Below are 24,924 nucleotides of genomic sequence, written 5' to 3' on the forward strand. Positions count from 1 at the left end.
CTCATGTAATGACATGCAGTTGTGTAAGATGCAAAGACCAATCAGTAGCAAAGTTTGTTTTTGTTGGCTCTAGAGGCCTTTATAAAGTAGTTTGACAGGAAAGAGGGTTATGAGAGAGGGGGAAGACATGCAGCACATGTCACCAGGCTGGGAATTGAACCTGCGACCACCGGCATGAGGACTAAGGCCTCAATACATGGGTTGTGCTTTGCCCCTGCACCACCACAATGGTTTGACTGGGCCCAACGTTTTTGTTCTCTGTCTGCTGGTCAGTTTATCATTTTCTCCTTTCCTCTATTCTTTTTTTCTCTTTGTTTTTATTTGTTCACTGTATTTCACATTTTATTAAAATAATTTCATGTTTAATTGCAGCACATTTGGCCTAGCATAGTATTTTGCTGGCCATTAGAAGTAACACTGAAGTGGGAAAACTGCATCTGGGAACTAGAAACGTGAATGTTGCCCTAATGCTAAATGCTGAATGTATGTTCTGGAGGAACATTTCCTGTTTCAGGGGATGTTTTTGCTTATTCCATAATTCCAGGCAAATTTCCACACTTATGAGGCGTCAGAGCAAAAAAATATGCTGATCTTTATGTAAAATATTTGGGTGAAAAGAACACGAGTTATGAGTGATGTTTCAATCAGGAAATAATTTCTGCTGCTTTCAAACAAAAAACGGAAGCTAAAGTTATAGTTGCAAAAGTCTTTTTTATTATTATGCTTTATTACTTAAATCATGCTGAAAATCTTCTCAGAGGACCTCCTGTCATATGTTTCTGGGTTTTTTTTCTGCTGATGAAAAAAATAACTTCCCTTTTCTTTCTGCTGAGGAGCTGCCTATAATCGTCTTGTAAACGGGAAAAAACTCTTTGCAGGCACCGAGACTCGGTGAAGATGAAGACTCTCTTTATGTTGTTCTGCCTTTTGCAAGGTGTGGCAAAGCAACAGTTTGGGATTTTCTGCTAATTAGATCTTACTGAAACATGACAATTGACTTCTTGTTTTCCAGAGAACTGCCTCCTAAAAGCGCAGCAGAGGACTGCGGAGGTTCATCTCATTGTGCTGAGACTCGTGTTTCCTCCGATTTACAATGGCTACAACAAGTCCTGCTGCAAACTGTATCCTGGCCAATGCTTCAAAGTGCTGGACAGTGCGGGGTACACCTGTGATTCACTGAGGGAAAGAGTCGCCACAACGGAGCAAGACGGATGGATCGAATTCAGGATATCAGACGTGCAGGTCGGAGATGCGGGTTATTACAGATGCGCTGTTCTGGGAACCCAGACCCAAATTTATTCTGACTACTATGTGGAGGTGTTTGGTAAGTAAGCATACCGTTTCTTGACATGCAAAGGAAACTTTTTCCTCTAGGTCTTGCTCTAAACTCGGATGTCTGAACCGATGATTTTGCAGAAGCTTCTGATCACTACAGCAAGTCTCAGTTTCCACTGACAACCGCAGCAGTCAGGGTCCCCAACAGCTTCACAACACTCCTGGCCTCTACTACTGTACTGGTCCCAGTACAGGACTTCAGAGACAATGACAGGTCTGCAGCCTTTTCTTTGTGTTGCTGTTGTTTGTGATTTGTAAGGTACGGCTGAATTTCATACCCCGTCTCTCTTTCAGAGCCTCCTGGAATTTTAGCGTGCCGCTTTTTGTCACTGTGTCCATCGCAGCAATGATCTCTGTTGCGTCTGTTGTTGTGGCTGTTTGCCGTAGAGTCAAAGCAAAACGCAAAAAGTCAAGTAAGCATTTTCCTGAAACTCATTACACCTCTCCAATGTGACTGTCTGCCAATCTGTCTGTTGCTTTTTTTTTAGAAGGGTCAGCCAGTGTAATGCCGCGTTGTTTTCATTCCTGTTTTGTAGACATACATGGAGCCGCTCTGTGTGAGTCACAGAAACGAGACGCCCCGGTAGGTGCAGAACTGGGAGCCAGCTGTGACTTTGACTCACTGCCCGGCTTACAAGGAGACATTGTTGTTTTGAACTTCCTCTACTCCACAAAATCCCTGAATACAACTTTGACTCTTTCAGGAAACGAGTGGAATAGTCTATGCAACGGTGGACTTCAAGCCTCGTCAGAAGCCTGAGGGGGTGTATGCGAACCTGAAAGAGCACAGAACTGGAGAAAGCAGCTCTCAAGCGGACAACGCTGGGATGGTGGAGTACTCCACATTGGCAATCCACCTGAACCGTCTGAGGGCATTTATACCCCCAAACCAGGGGACCCAAAGTCCAGTCCTCTAGAGCTGCAGTCCCGCAACTTTTATGTGCATCTGCTCCAACACACCAGAATCAAATGAATGGCTCGTTACCAGGTCTCTGCAGAGCCGAATGAAACTTGGTGTGGGCATTCAGCTGTCTGATTTAGGCTCTGAAAGTGGCCGGTGTGAAGGACTGGACTTTGGCACTGCTACCTCGAATAGTTTCATATTTTTTCACATAACTACAAACTTCAAAGTGCTTTATTAGGATTGTGATAGACCAGCAGAAAGTAGTGCATAATTGTGAAGTGGAAGGCAAACAATAACAATTTTTAAAGACATTTCTTAAATTCAGAATCTGAGTCGTGGTTTACGTTGATATCCCAACGTAACGCTTCACACAACCAGCTTTTGCTGCAGTTATCTCTGTAAATCTTGGGGTGCCTCTTTAGTCGTTTGATTTTTAGTTAAGATTGCAGTAAGTAACCATTCATTTTCATTTTGCAGTCATGCACTACTTTGTGTTGGTGTATCAAATAAAATTCCAGTGAAGCGTCTTGAAATTTGCAGTGACAAATAGACAAAATGTGAAAAAGTTCAAGTGGTATAATTAAAGCAATTTAAAGGCAAATGGCAGCTTATGGGTGAAAACCCTGACATATTACAAAAGACATGTTTTCCACCCATTCCTGAAGTTGGAGTTATTAAACAAAAATAAAGGTTCCTCTGTGAGTTAGCAGTTGAACTGCGGCATTTGATTTCTTAACTTTCCCTTTAAATGGTTTACTTATGTTTGCATGTAAATCTGCAGCACAACATCAAAGTATTAAACTCTTTTGTTACTAAGACAATTAAAAAAAAACTGTTTTCTGTGATTATTATGGTTTCCAAAAGTTTATTGGTATTTTACAGTAAAAGCCCAAATTTCACACGTAAGCTGGAAAACATTTAAAAGAAAAAAGGAAACATTTAAACAGAAACAGGATTCTCCCAGCATGCTCCCAGTGCTCCCAGAACATCAGCTGAGGCATCTGCTCTGTCCGACTGAAACATGGTCAGCGGTAAAAGACGATCCCACCTGTCTTCAGGCTGCATGTGAGCCATGCAGGGTGGGGTGTTAGGGGGGCTCTGTCTGCCTAATTTCAACTTCTTGGCTAAGCAGAAAAATGTTGCCCACCTGCACTCTGTCAGTCAAAGTTCAACAGATCACAGGGTCTCGCCAGCTGTAAGTGTAAATGCACTTTGCATTTTATTCCAGGGGGGTTTGATGTCCTAGATCTTGCTGCTGGCTAGATATTCAGCCATGATGTCAGTACCTCAGTGGATGGAGAGGGCTGCTCTCCATGTTTATATGTGGTGAGGTCAATCTGTTGTGGTTCTCTGTAGGTGGATGGTGTTGACTGTGTATTTTACGGCAGACGAAGCTCCTCAGTGCTATTTGGGTAATCTTTTCTCCTGTAAGGATGATTTCTCCTCCAGTCGTTTCTCCTCCAAGTCTCTAGTTCCAATATTTGCTTTCATCTTGGCAGCAGAAAACTCAATATTTGAAATCTGTTGTACAATTCAACAACTATGAAAAAGAAATCTTAGCTGTCAGTTTTGTGCCAGTTTAATTGCATCACAATTAGATTCTTGGTAAGTTCTTTTCTAAATTTATTCCTTAAAGGGACAGTACGCATTATGTGTTTTCCACATAATACGTACTGTCCCTTTAAGTACATTGTATCATTTCATAAGACAATCAAATTAACTGTTATTTTTAGTAAAATAAAAATGCTACCTATATCAAGGATGAATTAAAAGACATTTGATTTCGTAATTTAACGCCTTGAAATTGGGCCTCTGTCTCTTTAAGAAACTCCTACTTTTGTCATCACAACATTGCCCCTCTTAACAATATATATATATATATATATATATATATATATATATATATATATATTTTTTTTTTTTTACCAGCATTTTATTGAGAAGTAGCTCATAGAATGAGCTCAGGAGATGTGCAGTGCCACCAGGTCTTTGCTAATAGCTGCTGGCTAGTCTGAAGGAGACATGGGTGAGACAGTGGGGTAGACGGGGCAGCTCTGTGAGGCGAATGCTGGGAAGATTGAAAACTGTAGCCTTCAGGAGGAGCTGCACCTCGAAGGCGGCGCTCTGTCCCACCAAGAGTTTTGCACAACTGAATGGTTGCCATGGGAGATTAAAGGATTTCTCAAACATGCATGAAAGAATCAATGCAACGCTTCAGGTATGATTTTGATGAGGGAATAATGTCATAGCATAATACAAAGCTCAAAACGATCAATTTTACAGAGTACTTCCCCTTCAAAAGCTAGACATGGTAAACTTTAAGCCCCAGATTTTCTCATGGAAACGCTCAACAAGCATACAGCAAACTTGAACATGGTACAGATTGCCTTTCAAAAGTTGGAAGAAATTGCATAATTTTCTCTGTTTAGTGAGTCTGAGCTCATCTGTACTCAGACTTGCTCATGGCTGCATCGATCATCAAATCAGTACTGATGACTTTAGTGCAATTTTATTGTGATTATCTTTTGATTCCTCGCTAAGATAACAAAATTATTTATTTTGTTATTTATTTTTTTAAGTCTCCAACACATTTGAACAGGTCGTAAAAACTCTTGCACGTCAGGTGGGGGAGACAGGGACAGGTGTGCTCTTTCCTTATCCCGCTGTACGGCACCTGAAAGTGGGGGAAAAAAGAGAAGAATTGAGAGGAGGAGACGGACTAATGTGACATTTTAAATCTTTTATCAGTTGACATGTGGAGCTGCGTGCTTCAAAGCCTCTTTTACTGAACCGTAGAGGCGGATTCAGTCCTTGCTGAGCAAACTGTTCACTCGTCTAGACTATCAAAGAGACACATGGCTCTAATCGCCCCAGTCGGTGTGGACAAGATCAATTGCCTCTGCAGTTACCAGCAGCTTTTCCAGTGCTCTGGCCAACACTTGATATGTAAATTATCTAAACAATCTAAACTTCACGCTGCGACAGGTTCGGTGTGCGTGAGACTGATGCTGGAAGATAACTGAAATGATAAAACATTCACGCATCTTGAATTTTTGTTTTGCGACAACGCTTCCACCACAAATAATTACGTCTTTAGCTGAAATAAAACAAAACAAAAAAATAAAATAATCATCTTGAAGTGGTGCAAGACCTTAGTTTTTCAAGACAAAATTAAAAATCCAAAATACTAGAACAACCTTTTGTTGCCATTACAGCTACAACTATGTCAGAATAAGCATGTGTAACAGCTGCATACTTGTTGAGATGAAATCAAATACCGGCAGACTTTTGCTTCACTTCCACCTTACAACTCTGGACTACTCTGTGTTGGTCTGTTATGTCACACCGCAGTGAAACACAGTGAAGTTTATATTTGCTGTAGTTGTGGTTGCTGTATTTTTATCCACCTTGAAGCTGAGCGGGTGGCAGTCATCCCCTTCCACTCCTAGTGACATGCACATCCTCTGGTTGCTCTTCCACAGACTAACGGCACAGCATTCGCCGTGACCACACTGCTCATCTTTTTCACAGGCCTGCAGGACAAGCAGAGAGACAATGAGGCAGCAATCCAAACAACAACAACTTAGTCTAAAAAAATGTTCTTATTGAAACATAAACGATAAATGGAAGAACAAATGCAAAGTGATTATAAATTCATCTCATTGTTGTAATGGAAGCACGCTGCAGTAGCTTCAAATATTGTGACATTTTTATTTCAATTATGTGTCATCTTCATAGTTGAATTATAAATGACAAATGCTTGGAAAATCGAGATGATTTCATCATGGATTTTTCCAAAAGACTGAGGCGGAGGAGGATGTGGTCTGCTGTCAGTCATGTGTAATTCAATTAAACATGATTATCCAGAAACGCAACCTGTTCGATTAGGCTTTAACATCTGGCACAAAGTTTTTATATCTATATCACAGAGAAATCAGTGTAGTGCATTAAATATTATTATTATGTTTTTTATGAGTTTCAAACAAAAGACACATAACTAGTGTTATCAGCTACTTACATTTTTAATGTCAAACAACAAATGCATCAGTAACTATGTATAATTATTGAAGAGGTTTCTATTAGCAGCAGTTACATCCCCTAAAAGTAGCTTATTTTCAATCTGATAAAAACAAACTGTTTGAAAATTAAGCTATTTCAATATCACCAAAAATTAAAAATAAAACCATAACAGAGACACTTTGCTACTGAAAATTAATTTGACAGAATAATAATTTAAAAAATCGATTGCAAATATGTAATAACATCTTATGTATATTTGTTTCTAAAGTTCAAAAAGGTTTTGTTACTAATTAACAACAGCCTCCAAGTTTCCCACTCACCGACGGGGCCACAGCTTCTCTGGACAACCTCACAGTCACCAGCAGGAAGGACAGAAAAACAGCGCGGATGTCCATAGCAGCAGCAACAGGGATTCTCTGAAATGTTGACAGTGCGTCTGCAGCGTTTTACCCTGGCAGGTTCAGCCTCTTCAGGCAGTAACGAAGGGTTGCAGAACTCCTCAAGGAACAGAGAGGAGGCTCGCTCTCTCCTTCTCTTTATCCACCTGCAGCCTCCACCCCACCCAACTCACTACATCTGACATTTCCCCACACCCTCCCTTTGTCGTCTCCGTCATCTGGAAGATGACGGTTCTCCTCACTCCTCCTGTGCTTGTACGTTTCTGCCTCCTGCATGAAATGGCTGACACTCAAATAAACCCCAAACATCACAGCTGAAAATTTGAGAAAATGTGTAAAGAAGATTACACAAAGGTCAGAGTATTTTCTCAGGCTAAAAAACAGACAAAACAAATTAGAATTGTAAGAGAGCAACAATGGCTGAACAAAGGACTGGACGTTACGTAGGCATATTTTCAAACTAGTATCTAAAAATGTAGCAAGTGTGTATGTTCAGTCCTTGTGATTAGATACTTTCTTGAGGAACTGTTGCAAGTCTTTAAGGCCTCCATCTACATACCATGAGATTGGATTGTAATAGTGTTATAAATAATGTTCAGTAACTGAGAACATCTGTTTTATCATTTCATGGGAGAGGTGAGACTGTTTGTGCTGTAAGCTGAAACTATTTGTACCTGTTTTTGATCATTTTATCTTACTTATACGCACACTGCAATTTCTTAAACTCCATGACTGAGGAAATCAGCTAAGGCTGGGTTAGTCACATATAATCATTAACAAATGTATAGAAAACATTTATCTTAGCAGTAGATAAATACACAGATGCCTCTCCGTTTCTTTGCTTCTCTTGGCTCCATCCTTAAGATAACCTAAGATGAAGTCTAGTGCTGTGAACCGAAGATTGTTTCTCTGATTTTCACACAATTAATGTCAGCTTTATCTCCTGATACAAATCCCATCATTGAGGATGAATCATATTGTCTCCTGTGAAATTAAAGTTCATTGGTAAAGCGCCAAAAGGAGGAAATGGGCGCAACACAATTGTCTTTTTATTTGCTCTTATTTGTATGAATGCAAAAATGTAATAATATTTCATGGCGCTCTTCTCCTAATCGTCCAGATTTTTGTTCAATTCTATTTTATTTCTTTGTTTTTCTTAATTTTCTTTTACTTTTTTGTAGCGTCACGCAATCGCGCTTCGTACTTTTTGGTCCTCATAAGGACTCTTAGCGCAAGTGACAGTCAGCTGACTCAGTCCGGAAACGTTTCACGAAGCGGACAACAACAAAAAGAGATTTTCATCCAGAAAACTGACTTTTCAGTCAATTACGGAAATTTACCGATGGAGTCGACGCTTGAACAACATCTTGATGATACGTGAGTTCCGGTAACTTTGTTTGTATTTCACAGTTTATGTGAGCGATGTTGACTTTTCTCTCGGTGTTTTTGTGTTTTAGCATGAAGAATCCAGCTGTGGTCGGCGTCCTCTGCACAGACCAGCAGGGACACAGTCTGGGCTGTAAGAGTCTGTTCACGGTTTATTTTTAATGCAATTTATGGAAGAATTGAAAGCTTTATGTGGGATGTGGGATTAATAAATCTCCTCTTGATTTATTAATGAGTCACTGAATCTTTGCGGTCATAAGTGATAAACTCACAACAAGTTGGAAAGTTTTAAATCCAAAAAGGTTTTTGGTTCTAAACTTATGGTATTGCGAGTGGATTATGTTAGTAAGAGAGCCACGTGTGGATTATTGAACCTGATTGAGTAAGGGTCCATCAGTGACTATTCCATGTTTTAAGCATTTAAATACAGATCTGTTGAGCTAAAAGATGATGATAAGGGCCTAAAAGTAACATGGCCACAACTTTTGTCCGTTTTAGGATTTTGTCTGGTTTGCTTTGTGAATCTTTAAAAATTGCCAAGGAAGAAGATCAGGAAAAGGGGTGAAAGAGTTATAGATTCTCACTAAAATAGCTCAAATTGATAAGGATTACAGTGGGAAGGAAGCACAGAGGAGAAGGAGAGAAAAGAAGAAAACAGATATACCGTGACTTCTGTTGCCATCAGAAGATTTTCCAATATTATCGCCATCGCAAGACTTTCTAATATATGGCAGCCCTAATATATATGAATGGACTGGATTAACAATGCTTTTCTGTAAATGAACTGGATCTGTTTGTTTTGTAAAGTGCCTTTAGATGGCATTTGCTATGAATCAGTATTATAAACATAAACAGAAATTTCATTAATTTCTAGAACTACAAAAACTGTCAACTGAGAACTTGAAGTGGCAACGACCTTCAGAGGTCTGGTCTATTGATAGTTTGTGTCTTTATTGATCAGGGTTGTTTTAGAGACCAAAGGAGACTCATTATTAAGTGTATCATCAAAACTTTAAAGACTATGCAATTATTTTACAATGATGGTTTTGTTGCTGCAACTATAGCATGAAACTGCCAGACAGGTTCAGCTGGTTAGTCTCTTTTTCTGTGGTTGTGGTTGAACTTTAACATGTAAAATCTTCATATGAGATTGGCTGTAGCTTTTTTGATAACTAATTGATATGTTGCTACACCAAACTTGGACTGCAAGGAGGAAGAGGGAGTACATCTGCTATTGTTTGTCCAAGATGGTGGAGTGGTGCATGTCTGTCAGACAGAGGACTTGCAGGTGATTCATCACCATTGTGCTAGTCGTCCTGACACTTTTCCCCAAAGAGAGGTGACACTTTTTTTCTGTAAATCAAAGTAAAGCATACAAAAATGTCAAATTTTTCTCACTCTGGCATTTGGTTGTTTGCAAGTGACTCTCTGAACTAATTTAAACATTAGTAAATGCTTAACAAACCATTGATTTATCAATTTCCTTTATCAGGGTTTGGCACCAACACATCAGGATTAAATCAGAAAAACATTTATTAAAATACATACTGGGTGGATTTTGCAACCCAAAAGACTCAAGCATCAAATAATTTTTTATCAAGAAGATAAAAATTGATTTACAGCACTGAAAAATCAGAAATTTGATAGTAAACAATGGTGTAATCCCATTAGCAGTTTTTTTTTTCATTTAAAATTGTCTCCAACTTGCTAACAGCCGATTTGATCAATGTAATATCGGACGATTTCGATTTACACGTGATTGGTGCATCTGTAGTCACAAGTTGTGCATCTATTTCTTGCTGATTATTACAAATGAGCAAGAGTTAAAACGGAGATAAGCTAACTTTACTGGGACTAAGTACTCAGCGATGCCCATGAGCTTCACCAACGTTTCTTCATTCAGTAAGTCCTGTTTTTATTTCCAGGTCGTGGGTCGTTGTCCGACGAACACGGTGGAGTTGTGTCGGTTCTGGCCAAACAAGCTGCAGCTCTCCTCAAAGACCCGACAGACTCCCCGGCCGTGTGCCTGGAGTCTGACTCAGGGTGAGCACGGACACTGTTTCGGCTTGACTTGTATTTTCTGTACATTTTATATCGATAATCTGTCTTGGGGAAGCCTGTGCTGGCTTTGGTTAATGCTTGAGGAGATCAGTAAGTCCAGAGGAAGCTGGTAAAAGAAAGTTTTCTGGTTTGTCAGGGGTGACGGTCCATCTAGTTGTTTACCAGTGGCGGCTGAGCGAAGCTGGAGCGGCTATTTGTTCGTCTCTTGTGGTGTTGCATTTTAGTGCCTCTGCTGCCACCTGCTGGTGTATGTAAAACCTCAGTTAATGTTTCTGAAGGTGGAAAGTACTTCATGTCCTTAAAACCTTGCGGCCATGTGCATTTTTACTTTAACTTTACCCGACATCTATGTATAACTGGGGTGACAAATGTGAAATGTTTGATTTGAAAAAATATGTCAAACATTTATTTTTAAATCAAATTAAATTGGATTTATGTCAATGTTTATTCACTTCTTTGAATAGGAAAATGTATACAACCTAGATCAATATTTCTTTTTATGGTTTTGTAGAAATGTTTGAGTTTCTTCATTAGAATAAAAATGTTTTTTTTTATTATAAAGTAATATTTTTTTAACTTTATTTGTAAATACAGTTTAACTGCAGTACACTTGAAGCTTAACATTTGTGAATTTTTATTGCAGGTTAAACATTTTAGTACCTAAATGAGAAAAAACATCAACATGTTTTAAATATTCGTTTTATTTACTGCAAGTCATATAGTTGCAATATTATTGCATATTTTTCCTAATATTGTGCAGACTTTATCAGTACGTCTTTTTGTCACTGTCTCTTTGTGATTGTTTTGTAGGAACATTTTGGTGCGAAGTCATGGGAGCATCACAGTAGCAGTCCACAAGATCGCATCGTGAAGACAGCAGGACTCCCTAGCAGTTTTATTGTAATGAAAGGAACAGAGACTAAATTTATCCAGTCCAAATCTGGGAAACAGTAAACTGTAGCTTCTGCATTCATTTACTAAGTTTTTCGAATCTGCATTTTCAGACCTAAACAGTTGTACTTGTTATGTCGACGCTATTGTTATTGGTATCATGTAACAGAGCAGCTTGTTTGTTATGTAGAAGCTTCTTGTGAACTACCTGGGTGTGTCTTTTTTCTTTTTTTTTGCGTGTTAAAAGTATTTTTTGTTAAATCCCACATAAACCTGCATTGAATTACAACTTTAAATAAACTTTAACTTGACTTTCAGCTGTCCTCTTGCATGTCATGTATCCATTATTTTCTCTCTTTCAGTCATTGTCACATCGTTGAGCAATTATTTTCCTCAAAAGCAATAGTAGGTTTTCCTCTGACATGCAGAACTGGTTTGACAGATGGTAATCATCAACTGACACCAGCTCTATTTGCACAATTCAACAAAGGAGAGCGGCACAGACATTTTAAAAAGCTGGGTGGAGAATATTTTGGGACCTGCAGCGTCTTACAAAAATAATTTACAGTTTGCTTACAAGTTTCAGTGGGTTTTATTAGGATTTTATGCGATAGGCAAACACAAAATAGTACGTAATTGAGAAGGGGGAAACAAATGCTACATGACTTACAAATTAAAATTGTGTGTAGTGTAAAGATATTTTGTTTAAAGATATTTCAATTACAGCTGCAAGTCTCTTGACTTGTGTCTCTGCCAGCTTTAGACAGAGACTGACAGAGACGTTCAGTCTGGAAACCTTTGAACGTGTCAATGAGTTTCTTCTTCCCTGCCTGCTGTGTTCCTTCTGCATTCTGCTGTTTCTCCGGGGCATCTGCACTGGATTTCATTTAGAGACGGAGTATAATGGGGTTTAATAAAAATACACTAAAAGTTTGTGTTGTTTATTTGTGGGGAAAATAATGGAGGAGAGTCAAAAGAGAATGAATACTTTTGCGAGACGTCTTTTGGTGTCGCACCTGAGCGAAGCCTGTGTTGGTACGCAGGGTTTTTGATACGCATAGTTGCCCCCACCCAGAAACAAGGGGAGGCTCACTGCGACGTCCCAATCACGTGACTGTCCCATCGGTGAGGGCTCCTCTCTCTCTCTCTCTCTCTCTGCTCCTCTGCACGGCCAGCGATGCTGAGGCTGCGGTGAGAGATGAGGAGTTGCTGCTCCGGCGCGTAGAGGCGAAAGTTATGGCACGGCCATCCTCCTCCTCCTCGCAGCAGAGCAGAGCGTCCCGCAGCAGTTTGTGCCACAGTCCCGCACCGGGAGCGCGCATTGCCTCTCCAGACACGCGAGAAATCCCCCTCACGCAGCCCGTCAAATCAATCTGAGTTGGGGGAAAAATAGGTCTGAGGCGAGTCGGCGGCGACAGGAGAGGGACGTTTACAGGTATGTGTCGCTCCTTATTATAGGAACATTATCCAGAGCTCTTTTAACTGACGGCAACATTTTAGTCGTGCTTTTGCTGCCCCGACCCGTCATCCTCTGTGACCCTCCAGTTATTTATGTGCTCCAAACTTTTCACCCACATTGAAGTCTGTGCTGAGTTTTGGCTCTTGTTACAGAATGACATTGCGATTTAAAAAAAAATATATATTTGAAATGTCTCTGTTTTTTTTTCTTCTTCCTTTTTTAGATTATTCTTTCAGAAGTGAGTAAGAGGCGCAATGTAAGAGGCCAATAAAGATAACCGACCCGCAGCTGCGCACGGTAAGAGCACCCTGTTCTCTCTCCTTCTCCACCCCATAATAATGCGGTTTTGTGCTTTGCTCCTAAGAGACTAAGCCTGCAGCTTACAGCTAAACACCTTTTATTCACTACACAATCTGATCCATAGGTTTTCGGAGTCTCAGCTCCAAACTACAGCAGTTGTCAAAGTCGCAGCCTCGTATCCGAAGGACTGAAAGAGGAGAAAATGGCTACATCAAAAACAGCATCATAACTCATTGAGAGACAACAAATAGTTAATTAAAAACAAAAGAAGAAGAAAGAGTTAAGGCATTAATTAATCTGCTCGAAAGTAGGTTACTGGCAGGTCTGAAAAAGCCCGGGTCCACTACTACTATGAGTAAATAAGTATGATTTGTGGGCTGGATGGCCACTTTTGTATATAAATATCCACTGGAGCTCTGCTCATAAGTCTGTAAGTAAACATTTTCAGACTGCAAGTTCAGTTGGAGATCTTTGGATTCATTTGACAGCAGCAACAGGAGGAGATTACCAAAGCCAGCCTTCCATAGATACATTATATAACTGATTTTCATTTGATAATGAGATGCATGGATCATTTTCTCTGATGTAATCCAGTACTATACACTGAGTGTTTTTGCGGTGCCAGAACTAACATGTGCAACTGTTGTGGACGGGTCCTGTTTCTTGACCTACTTTCTTGAACACGTTACTCTGTCAGAAACTAAGTAGATCAATAGGAATGTATGTGTAATTGAACTGAAACGACTTTTGTTCCAAAGCGCCTTGAGAAGACGTGTTATGAATTAACTCCGTACAAATGGAGTGAATTGGAGAAGCTGTTTTCCCTCTAAGCCCTTCAGAACCTCCTATTTAAGGAATGACGCCTTTTCAAAATTCGAGTTGTGCCGTCAGGTTTGCAGCTCCTTGCTTGAGGACATGCCGGTTCAGAAGCAGCTTTCGGCAAAACTGTTATCAATGATTGCTGACTTTTCTTCTCAGTCTCTGAGTGCTTTCCCCCCAACCCCCCACACAGGTCTTTCACGTTGAGATAATGAGAAATGTAAATTAACAAGACAAAAACATGTGAATACATGAAACCCAATGAACCTGGTGAGTTGGGTTGTTAAGGTTGACATGATTATCCCAACTTCTCTTTGCTTTTATGGTGGCTTTTTATGTTGCGGGCGTGGTGATGTTTCGCACTTGAAACACTTGCAAAACTTGCAAAACTTGGAGAGGGCTTGTCTGAGCACGGGGAGCATAGTTTTCCTGTCTTATCAAACATTTAATGTCAGTGAAGGTAATTAAATTCATCCTTGATGTCCTTTTCTCTTCTGGACTGAAGATATATATTTTTAATTATTCCTGAGAAGTATTTTCTTAGAACTGGAACCACATACGCCTGCAGGCGTAAATGTTATGTTTATTAGCGGTTAATTTCATGCAGTGCTATGAAAAGCATGTTTTGTTTTGTTTTATTTTGTTTTTTTCAAATTTTTTACCAAACAACTTTTAAAATAAAGTAAAGATAGCTGAATGAATACGAAAAGCATTTACAACCAACCTGAGCCTACATAAACAAGATTGTTTCCATTTTGTCAAATCATAAATTTTTTGCTGAAAGATTATATTTTCAATACAGTCCCACATCTGATTATTTCCTCAGGTCAAGAAAATTTTTGTAACCTGTGTGGCAACATTAAGTTGACTAGAATTTTATTTATTATTATTTTTTTTTTTTACAAATTCTCCAACCCATAAAAAGCAAAGTTATTGACATGCTTTAGTCCGGACAGAGTTACAGTCCGTACAGGTTCTCATTTCCTCTCATTGTTGCATCGTTTTTCTTGCAGGTTTGAAGCTGAACTGGTTGCATCCGCAGTTCCAAGTGCTCTTCACCAATCCTTAGAATGAGGCTATAGGACTTCTGAGTCCTTTCTTCACCTGCAGTGCCTTCAGGGACGGCGCCGAGACAGCATTACAGGTATTCCCCAAAAACAAGCTGAATGCTATTCAGAGTATTTTTTGCGATACAAAGAGAAGTTGAGTAGCTGAAAAGCAAGCTGCGGTGGTTTGTGGTGTCAATTTTGATGTGATCATTCATTTATCTCATGTTTCCCTTTGGAGCGTTGATTGTACTGTTTGATCAGTGAGCACCGGGTATTTCCAGTTCAAGCTGATGGGATGAGAGTGGTCAATCGCAAAGACTAAAGCTACAACACTGAACTGTGTTACTTCTTTGATATGACAGGAGGGAAGACTTGTTGGTCCGGTTCTTCCTGTACAGAGTGAAGATAAAAGATTCCCCTAAAAGACGGGCGATTAATTCATTCAGCTTTTTTGTGTTTATTTATTCATTGGTTTGACACTTAAGTTTTCCCCTAAATACACAGCAAAACTGGTTTTCGAATGGAAAAAGAAGAGTGACCCAAACGCCGCAACCGTTTTATGGGAAGTGAGGACTTTCTTTTAAAGTCAAATATGTGAAATGAGTTGGAACAGTTTTGATACAAAAAGTGTTCAGAAATCCTGACAAAATTATGCCAGAGCCTTTTTTGGTGGCTTTGGCTTTGAAAGCTACCAAGAAATGTGAAACTTCCCCAGATATTGGTGAGGTTTGTAAAAATATCACCTTGTAGAAAAATGTTTCAATTAAAAGATCCTAAGTTCAAATTTATTAGGATTTTTATTCTGAAGATGAATAGAGCCGGCCCTGTCTGAATCTCCCAGGATATGCTTTTGTAGTCGTAGCTTCAAAAATAAGTCTGAGGAAATTTTCTCCCCTAGTGACAATTTAATTTACCCTCCATTGATTATAGTTGTTCGCTGTAAAACGTGACAAATGCACTCATTGGTACGTTCATAAAACAAGTAAGAGTTTGTCTTGCATCTTCGTTTTTGTTGCGTTAGTGAAGATCGTTTCCCACCAGAATAAAACTTTGTGCTTTAAAACTTGCCTACAACGGAGAGGGGCTTTTAAAAGTTTAAATTCGTGTTGAAATTAATGTTTTTGCATAATTATGATCCACAGAGCTAAAAAAAAGAAAAACATTTGACGTTTTACAGATTTCCTCTGTTTGTTGCTTATATTTAAATGTTTCAACCAAAATTTACATCATCATGTCTTCATTTAATAAGGGAGAAAGCTATGTAATCAGTCTCTCCTACTGAATGTGAAAGAATTGTTTCACACAGTCTCTATCTTATTGCTGAAACATTACCATTGACTTCAGCTTAGACAGGCTTTGGATGTAGTTTCAGGTTCTTTTGTGACCTCCTTGATTAGGTCACTTCTCTCGCCATTGTCAAGTTTCTGTAGCCAGATAATGTCAAGTTGGGTGTGTCTCCTTTGGAAGTTTGTTCCTCACTACGTGGATGTGAATATGGGCAGGAATATGGGTGGGAGTGTGGGACCGTGAGCATGTTGTCTTGCAGAAAGAAGATCCCAGGTTTAAATCTCCATCTGGGGTCGTTCTGCTTGGGTGTTTGCATGTTCTCCCTATGCATGAGTGGGTTCTCTCCGGGTACTCCGGGGTCCTTCAGGCCAAAAACATGACCGTTAGATGAACTGTTCTGCTCTAAGTTGTCCTTAGGTGTGAACGTGAGTGCACGGTTGTTTGTCATGTGTGTCTCTATACTACACTGCGATGGACTGGTGACCTGTCCCGCCTCTCACCCAATGACCGCTGGAGAGATAATCCCACCTCTCCACCCCCTGCTCCACCTCCATGACCCTATAAAGATAAATAGGTTTATACACTGGAAAGATAAATATGAAGTGATCACCTTATACATGCTTAGGTTTATTCTGGTTAACTTATTCTAACACCGAAACCTGTTTGCTGTTAAACATTAAGTGTGACGAAAAGTAGAAGAAATAGTTGAGGTGGTAAATACTTTTTTTTTTTTACAGCTCTATAATTTCAGATTTCTTCTACTTGAGACTTAAATAAAATCCAACTGAGCAAAACCGAGTGTCAAAAGCACACGACCCCACAGCTTAAAGTATTTAGCTTTTACGACTTGTGCAGCAGTAACTATAACTAGAGGTAAAATATTGATCCATCCTGCACATCAGCTTGGAGGAACTTTAGCCTCTGAGCAGCTTCAGGTCTGGGATGTGAAACTGTTCACTTCTGATCATTACAAACCCCAAATCCTCAGCTCAGAGTCAGGACTTTTATTTGATCTTTTACAAAAATGAGCCGAATATAAAATAAATCTGTGTTTTGTCACGACAGCTTGAGTCTCAGTTGTGTCGATAGAACTGAAGCATAAGGTGGCCTTATTCACTTTATGCTTGTCTTTTCTACATCTAAGTGTCAAAAACAAGAAAATAAGCTACTAAATATAATGTTAACATTTAGGGAATATTTAACCCCTTCAGTTCCTCTGAGTGTCTCTGTCACTGCAGTGGAGCACAACTTTTTTTTTCTTTTTTGTCAGACTGTGAAATCAGTTTAGCACTCAGGACTTTTTATGTTGATGTTGAAACTTTGACTTTCAGCTTTGTGGCTCCATGAGTCCTGTTGGGCTAGAGCCAAAACCTTTGGCCATACCGCCTGTATCTTCTCTTGATTAGTGAGATGTCTGCAGTCTGTAGATGATGATACACTAAATCAATTTCTCTAGCTTGCAGGTGTCATAAACTATGTCAATGTTTGCAGTCAGCAGTCACCAACAAACACTTTCAGAGCACAGCTACCTGCTGCAGCCATGGGAACAGAAAGCAAACCCCCTGTTGTGCTTTTCTACTTGTGATCTAGTGTTTAGCAGAGTCTGAAATTACTGCAATCCCTTCTTGTTCGTGAGCTAATCAACAACTCAAAGCCTTCATCTGGATGTGGCGAAGTTCTAACAAAATAAGGAGGAAAGAAGATCTAGGTGGCTTTAAATGTGACAGTGTTGTTGGTGTCACACAGGCCGAATTAATTAATTCAACAAATTAAGATTAGTTGCACTAGAATCTTCTGTGGATTACTCACAGCTGCACCAAAATATTTAAGAATAAAACTCATAATATAACACATAGTAAAATCACACCCCAGTAGGTTTAAAACTAAAAAAATATTATGTTTTTTTTAAGTATTTGTTTTACATCTGAGAGGAGAGTGTTGTGTGGGAGATGGAAATTGCAATTTCTGTCTGTCTGTCTGTACGTCTATATGTCTGTTTGTACGTCTATACATCTGTCTGTACATTTGTCTGATCGTCTGTCTGTCCGTCTGTAAGTCTGTCTGTCCGTCTGTATGTCTGAACGTCTGTCTGTCCGTCTGTACATCTGTCTGTATGTCTGTCTGTCCATCTGTCTGTCCATCTGTACATCTGTCTGTACGTCTGTCTGTACGTCTGAACGTCCGTCTGTCCGTCTGTCTGTCCGTCTGTACATCTGTCTGTCTGAACGCCTGTCTGTCTGTCTGAATGTCTGTCTGTCTGTCTGTCTGTCTGTCTGTCTGTCTGTCTGTCTGAATGTCTGTCTGTCTGGCTGTACGTCTGTCTGTCTGTCTGAACGTCTGTCTGTACGTCTGTCTCTACGTACGTACATTGTTTTGGAAATAATACTAAATTATCTCTAAGCTAACTATTAGGATTAAATTACAACAATTGGTATGTGTTCAAACAACCAGTTCACAATGCTACGCAGAAGTGAAGATAATCCATTATTTGTAAATAAGATTTTATTAAATGATTTTCTGAATTAGAAATCAATAACCTCTTGGTCAGTTTGACCAAAACTGGTAGCGTTGGTCAGGAAAACCACAGACTCTGGACCTCCTCTGCTAGCAGCTGGAGGAGCGTCGAAACGGTAGCTCCTACTGACGTTCCTCCTCTCAGCTTCAGGGATGGAGTAAAGACACGGCTGCAGACTTGTTTTATTGGCCAGAACACAAACACTGGATACACAAACAGTAATCTGATGATACTTAGGATCCTGGGTTACTTGGAACAATCTTTGTCTACACCCTGCTAGAGTTAAATACTCCTTATGACATCACAGAGTTTCCTTTCCTGAAGCTCTTCCTCTTCCTGCCCCTGGATCTAAAAGTGGGCTAATACAGTTCATTCTCAGATTAACAGGTTTTAAACCAGATCTTTGTTCCCTGTAGTTCAAGCCTTCATGACTGGAGGCATGAAGACCTCCAACATCAACTAAGCAGTTGATGTTGGAGGTCAGAGTGGAATGAACAGACTACTTTTAAATGAAAGAAAGATATCAGTTGCTCAAATTACCAGTCGCTATAACCGAGATTAGCTGAGAATATAATCTGAACCCACAGCACGTCACACCTTGAAGCAGATAGGCTGTGGTAGGAGAAAACCACACAAAGTAGTGCTGTTGTTGGGTGAGAACTAGAAACTGAGGCTACGTTTCACATAGGCTCACTGACAAATTGACTCTTGCATGAGTTGCTCAACAGGTTGTTGCTAGGTAACCAAAGAGTGAGTGAGTTAGTTGATGCCACCTACCCTAGCTAGCTGTTAGTGGCTGAGCGGCTAATGCCTTTCCTCTGCCTACATCCCCCAGAATGCTTTGCAATTCTGGATCGGAGTTCAGTAAAATTATTGAATACGCTATTGGACGTATGTTGGTTATGTGTTTACTACGTATATTTTATTGATTTATCGTCTAGCCCTACTTCCACCTGAACATGGCTGCTTTTTATTTTTTAATTTCAGTTTCAAATCAATTCAGCCTTAAATATGTTTTCCCTCTGTGGCCCTTTAGTTCACTGTCAAACCTTGTTGACAAGCTCATGGACTTTGTTCCCTTTTCGTCACATTCTCCTTTAGAGGTCTTAATGTGGAGCTGGACTCGACAGTCTGCCAGCATCACAGTACAAAGATGACCCAACATGCGTGTGCTGATGCAATTGTGCTGATTTAGCAATAAGCGTTTTCGTCATCGACTATTGTGGATTCCAGATGTGGAAAACCTCACAATAAACCAAGTTCGTTCTGGTCAGAGAGGCACATGGAGTCCTTCAGAGGCAAATAAACCAGAGGTTGTGATGTCTTGTTGTAAAAATAGACTAGCCAGTACCGTCCTGCTGTACCTACTGAATAAGGCAAAGTGACATAAGATCAAATATTAACTATAAGCTTTTGGAAAAACCTACTAATGGATGAATTTTGAGGATGAAGCGTCACGTAAAGAAATCAACAGAATTAGAGAGTGATGCCTTAAAAAAAAAACTGACTGTACACATAATTTATGGATAACTTCATCATCTATAATTATCCTGTGCAAGGATTTTGGATGACTGGATGACTTTAAATGGGCAACATTTTTTTCTGCTTGAATGAGCTGCCCTACATTCAACCCTGAAGAAATGTGTGCATGCAAAAAAACTGAGCAGAGTAATCATAAATTCTACATGTGTGACAGCAAAGTTGTGTAATATTTTTGGTGCAATGAAGAAACCCTACAGGGCACAGCACTCCGATGGCTTATGAAGATAATGAGTCATGAAAAAAAATGTCATCCATTCATCCATTGTCTATATCCACATGTCTGTGCCGCATCGCGGGGAGGCTGGTCTTTGACGGAGAGGCAGGTCAGCCAATCCCTAGACTTTGATATCCGATAGATGGATGTTTCCTTATGGTGTTCATAATGAATGAAGGTTTGAGGAAAATCCAGTGATGGGCTGCCTCTCATCTGCCAAGAGAGGAATTGATTGAAAGAGTTTCATAAGACACAAAAAGCTCGGGCCTGAAAAGTATTTTCTCAGTCTTGGTTTGGTTTGTGAAGCAACGGAGAAACGGGCCATCAAAGCTGACCTTGCATTGTGTCCCAAATCCAAACTGCCAAGTAGGATTGAGATTCAGGGGCTGGCTTTACTGCATAACCACGAATCCCCACGATATACCAAGAGGTGGCTTGCAAAAGACTTTATATATATATATATATGCACATAGATTTTCTGCAAACTGGAAGTACTAAATAACAACTCAGTTTTATTCTTAGTCTATAAAAAACAAGAATATGCAATCAAATAATTCCCCCATGTGTGCCAATTTACAGAAAAAAACATCAAAAAGTCTTTCTGTACATGCTAAAGTTAACAATATGCAACCATTGATGTGACTAAATTAATACTAATAGAGATTTGTAACATAAAATGTCATTCATTGGTACTTCTTTTAACTTACAAAGTACTTCTTACAGTTTTGTTCCAGTTTAGTCTGTATTTTGCTGTGGTTGTAATGTTTTGCTTCATTCTGTTATTCTCTATAAGAATAACATAAAGTTTATTTAGTGTTTAAAGGGGCAGTGTTATGTATCTGCACAATTAAGTAGTTACCTTCAGTTACAAAAATGCTGTATATATATCAAACATAACTTAAAGGAAATTTGACTTCGCAATTTGAGTCCTTGAATTTGGGCCTCTGTCTCTTTAAGAAGCTCTTTCTCTTTCTGACACTCCACCTTCACACGTCATCACAACAATGTTTCTCATGATGCTGCTTACAATCATTCTTAGGAGTGGTAGGTCATATGAACTTGGTCATGTGATGAATTCAGCAGGTGTTTGCTATTTACTGCTGCTGCTGCTGCTAGTCTAGTGGAGCTGTGTTTGGCAGAAACAATTTTTGCAGAAACAATTTTCTATGGTTGTTTTTTGTGTTTGGCATCCGTCCACCTATCCAGATCAATCAAGGGCTCCTCCAGCTGCCATTGGCCGAGAGGCGGAGTACGCCCTGTGTGGTTAACATTGATTAATTATTATGCAAAAACATGGTTTCTGTTGTTTTAATAAGGCTTGTTAAAGATCTCTCAAAGACCTGGGAGGAGGATTCTGGGAAAGAATATTCAGAGAAATTATCAAAGCAGTCCAAGGTCAACCATGGACTGCTGGTGGTCACACTACAGTACAGTCAGAAACACAACTTGTGTCTGTGCATCCTCTGCAGAAACATGTCACTTGGGAAGGAAGACAACTCTTGCTAAGTCATGGATACTCTCAAGAATACAATTACTGTCCAATCTGAAAATCCCAATAGGGATATCTATTTCTTGCTGATGCAGTTTCATGGCAAAATGTGCAGATTTATGAGCTTATGGGTTTTGCAAAGCTTTATGCAGCGTTTCATCCATCCTGCCCTTATAAACAACAGTGCTTTTTATTATATTCACATCTTATTTAAGCAGAGGTTTTTCTTCTCTGTCATATAGAAATAAAGTAATCAGGACCAAAGTTTGGGATCATTGTTATGCTCTCAGGCTTTAAACCACAAACTTTCAAGATATGTTAATTGTTTTCCCAAAATACATCTTCCAAGCTATAGAATATTCTAGAAATATCTTAGCATTGCACAACATTTTGAATTATAATCAGAACAGTGTTAGCACTATCATAATTATGTATTGGGACTTTTTGGATTCATATAACTACTGTTGATACACACCATCTACTAACATATTCAATAAATTAGAATCTGCATTGTGATGAGTTAGAAAACAGTAACCTTTTAAGTGGGTATTAAACATGCTTTTCATTAAGTTAGTTTCTGTATTAAATTTTATTTTATTGATCAAATATGATATTGTACTCTTAGTGCTTTAGTCTTAAGTGAAAATCATCACAACTAACAGAAATAAAGACTTAAAAGCAGACTGTGTGTAATTAATCTGTATTACGTGTTTCACACAGTGAAATTAATTTCTGAAAATAAAATAACTTTTCAATAATAGTCTTATTTCTTGAAAAGGTTGGTATGTTTTAGAAGTTGATATGGAAAGTTTATGGAAAATGGTGGGAAAGTAGTAATGATGAGAAAAGACAGGAAAGAGTCAGGAAATGTTTCATTCATTATTGCATGTGAATATTCTGCAACAGCACTGCAGACGAATGTTTTAGGCACGTTAATTGGCACCGATGATAAAGATGTAAAAAATAAATAAATACAGAAACAAATAAAATCCTAGAAATGTGAGAGTTTTATTATTATTATTATTATTATTATTATTATTATTATTATTATTATTATTATTATTATTATGTTTTATTGCGTTATTGTTTCTCTGTGGGTAAAATTAATGTAACAAGGAGTTCTGGGTCTGTCAGCATCTGTGAAGAATGGGACAGATAAGAACATGGCATTTGAGAAAAGAGGATGTGTGTGGATCTTTCCTAGTCAGAAAATGGCCTCAAGAACAGGTGCTGATTGAAAAACCTGCTCCTATCTGTAGTCGGAGCAGTAATCCAATTCTTTAAAGCAAGTGTAACAGTGATAGATGAGGCTGGACAAAGTTTATCCTGCCACCACAGACAGCAAGGAGGAGAGTCAGAGAGAGAGAGAAAAATCTCCAGAGTTAACTTTCGGAGAACCGCAGCCAAACGAAGGGTGTTTGAGGTCACAAAGTCTCCATGAACTTAACCACTCTAAATGCTAATAGAGCAACATTTCTGCTGCGTTTTCTGACTTGGCCTGCAGTGCGCTAAAGAACAACACAAACTGATGCCTAACCTCTTTTACTGATTTGCTTTTTAGATCGTTTGATGTGACATAGTGAAGAAATTCTGTTACAGAGCCAATTCTTTGTTGATTCACATGGGACAAAGTTTAGATCAATCATTACATTGTATTCCTAAAATATTTTATATCTTTGGGCAGAACTGAAAAAAAAACAAAAAAAACCCCAGAAAGTTAAAATATCATCAGCTCCATGTGCAGAGATCATGCTGCCCATGCAGTCAGTCAGCCTCGGAGTATACATAATTAAATATTTGCTCCTGCTGAGACACACTCATATAATATGAAGGCTGCTCAGACATCCAGACAGGCGGAGGGGAAAAGTCACTGGCCTTGCTTGCACTGTGACTGTCATGTATAAATCCTGCGACTTATGTTTTTAATGCTTTGGATGGAATTTAGAAAATGTGACTGGAGATTTTAAAAACTGAAAAAACATTCAATACTCTGCTGATTATTTTGTTTATACATGTATTCTTTGTTCAAAAAAGGGTTTGATTGCTGTTTTTTGTGCACCTTTTTAAAAGCTTTGCTCGATTAAGTTATAAAGGCTTAAAACAAACACAAATGATCAAGAACATAAACAATGTTCAGCTCATTTTGATGAGCTGAGTCTAAAAGTAGCTTTTCTGTGCCATTTTGATTTTTTTCTCTCTTCTTTTGTGAGTCACATGTTAAAAACACTTCTGCCTTATATGAGCTGTGACGTGTCACAGGGTGAACGATGTACTTTGCCAGTGCAAGTTGAGTAAATTTGTTGCTATAAAATAATAATTATTAGTGTGATACAAAATGTTATCTGCAAAATCACTTTGAATGCAAACATTGTGTTGCAAAACAAGTAATTCCTGCTGATGTAGAGCTCACATTTTTTAAATATGACGGCTCAACAATCTCATTATGTTGTAAATTGGTGAAGAGTGAAGGAATCTGGGCTGTGAGTGTTTCTTCTGTGTAGCAGCATAATGTTGAGGTAAAATACTACAGCCTTATAATTCCTTTAAAATCAATTTGATCTTTTTTACATCAAGGATCTATTGTAATTTACATTTAAATTATTTAATATATATTCATGGAAATACTTTTGATATTTACACAGAATAAACATCAGCGACCATGCGGTGGTAAATATTAAGATATATTGTGTACATACCTTTAAAATGCTGCATAATAATCAATATCCGTTTACTTATTTTTCTATTTGCTTCCAGTGAAACAAAGGCCACCATGAATCTGTTCGGCAGAGACGCCATGACCACAAAGAAGGAGAAGGAGAAAGAAATTCAGTATGAGGAGCCTCCAGATGGAGGCTGGGGCTGGATGGTGGTGCTCCATTGTTTCCTGGTATGATGAACTTACCCAGCTTCTTTTTTTATTTTTTTTATTTTTGTTTTACATTTTATGTCACAATTCGTCACTAAAATCCCAGATGCTTCCAAAATGTCTGTAATTACTTTCAGACCTCTAATGTTTCCATCTAAACCAACATAATTGATAAATAGCTCAACATGAATATCTGACCACATTGTATTTGTTTTTTTTTTCACCTCATATCGTCTATTGCGATGCTACACCTGATGCTACTTGTTCTTCTTGCGTTGTTTTGTATATTTAGTTCTTAATGTCATTCTGTATACATTTTTTTATATATATAAATACATATAAAAGTAAGTATCTTTCTTTTTTACTTGGATTGCATTAAGGAAGTTGCG

At 38.8% G+C, this 24,924-nt stretch overlaps 4 protein-coding genes across 4 annotated transcripts in view; 3 read left to right on the forward strand and 1 right to left on the reverse strand.

Moving 5' to 3' along the window:
- The first annotated feature begins 8 nt into the window (after window positions 1-8).
- Window positions 9-2,945, forward strand: LOC106918493 (uncharacterized). The gene is made up of 6 exons (XM_014988319.2): window positions 9-934; window positions 1,013-1,324; window positions 1,417-1,549; window positions 1,630-1,748; window positions 1,872-1,918; window positions 2,040-2,945. The coding sequence occupies exons 1-6, from the start codon at window positions 898-900 to the stop codon at window positions 2,250-2,252; spliced, it is 861 nt and encodes a 286-aa protein (XP_014843805.2). The 5' UTR covers window positions 9-897; the 3' UTR covers window positions 2,253-2,945.
- A 1,860-nt stretch (window positions 2,946-4,805) lies between these two features.
- On the reverse strand, window positions 4,806-6,840 carry prok1 (prokineticin 1). The gene is made up of 3 exons (XM_014988320.2): window positions 6,580-6,840; window positions 5,647-5,772; window positions 4,806-4,913 (listed from the first exon to the last, which is right to left on the reverse strand). The coding sequence occupies exons 1-3, from the start codon at window positions 6,652-6,654 to the stop codon at window positions 4,806-4,808; spliced, it is 309 nt and encodes a 102-aa protein (XP_014843806.1). The 5' UTR covers window positions 6,655-6,840.
- Window positions 6,841-7,875: 1,035 nt separating this feature from the next.
- On the forward strand, window positions 7,876-11,312 carry lamtor5 (late endosomal/lysosomal adaptor, MAPK and MTOR activator 5). Its single transcript, XM_014988321.2, has 4 exons — window positions 7,876-8,034; window positions 8,115-8,176; window positions 9,969-10,086; window positions 10,915-11,312. The coding sequence occupies exons 1-4, from the start codon at window positions 8,000-8,002 to the stop codon at window positions 10,973-10,975; spliced, it is 276 nt and encodes a 91-aa protein (XP_014843807.1). The 5' UTR covers window positions 7,876-7,999; the 3' UTR covers window positions 10,976-11,312.
- Window positions 11,313-11,441: 129 nt separating this feature from the next.
- Window positions 11,442-24,924, forward strand: part of slc16a4 (solute carrier family 16 member 4) — a 30,769-nt gene continuing 17,286 nt past the window's right edge. The window contains exons 1-4 of the mRNA XM_014988323.2: window positions 11,442-12,430; window positions 12,678-12,751; window positions 14,587-14,717; window positions 24,424-24,556. Of these exons, the coding sequence (XP_014843809.1) occupies window positions 24,440-24,556 (117 nt within the window). The 5' untranslated portion in view covers window positions 11,442-12,430; window positions 12,678-12,751; window positions 14,587-14,717; window positions 24,424-24,439. The remainder of the gene's footprint in view (window positions 12,431-12,677; window positions 12,752-14,586; window positions 14,718-24,423; window positions 24,557-24,924) is intronic.

Source organism: Poecilia mexicana, unplaced genomic scaffold (assembly GCF_051168715.1).
Source record: "Poecilia mexicana isolate PSO_F unplaced genomic scaffold, ASM5116871v1 scaffold_7, whole genome shotgun sequence".
Classification (NCBI taxonomy): Eukaryota; Metazoa; Chordata; class Actinopteri; order Cyprinodontiformes; family Poeciliidae; genus Poecilia; species Poecilia mexicana.

Excerpts from the sequence above, each read along its gene's own strand:
- LOC106918493 (XM_014988319.2), top strand. The coding sequence starts at position 898 with ATGAAGACTCTCTTTATGTTGTTCTGCCTTTTGCAAG. Across the intron at positions 1,325-1,416 it reads CTACTATGTGGAGGTGTTTG|AAGCTTCTGATCACTACAGC; the intron begins GTAAGTAAGCAT and ends ATGATTTTGCAG. Across the intron at positions 1,550-1,629 it reads GACTTCAGAGACAATGACAG|AGCCTCCTGGAATTTTAGCG; the intron begins GTCTGCAGCCTT and ends TCTCTCTTTCAG.
- prok1 (XM_014988320.2), bottom strand. The coding sequence starts at position 6,654 with ATGGACATCCGCGCTGTTTTTCTGTCCTTCCTGCTGGTGACTGTGAGG. Across the intron at positions 5,773-6,579 it reads GAGAAGCTGTGGCCCCGTCG|GCCTGTGAAAAAGATGAGCA; the intron begins GTGAGTGGGAAA and ends CTTGTCCTGCAG. Across the intron at positions 4,914-5,646 it reads GCCACCCGCTCAGCTTCAAG|GTGCCGTACAGCGGGATAAG; the intron begins GTGGATAAAAAT and ends CCCCACTTTCAG.
- lamtor5 (XM_014988321.2), top strand. The coding sequence starts at position 8,000 with ATGGAGTCGACGCTTGAACAACATCTTGATGATAC. Across the intron at positions 8,177-9,968 it reads GCAGGGACACAGTCTGGGCT|GTCGTGGGTCGTTGTCCGAC; the intron begins GTAAGAGTCTGT and ends TTTTATTTCCAG. Across the intron at positions 10,087-10,914 it reads TGCCTGGAGTCTGACTCAGG|GAACATTTTGGTGCGAAGTC; the intron begins GTGAGCACGGAC and ends ATTGTTTTGTAG.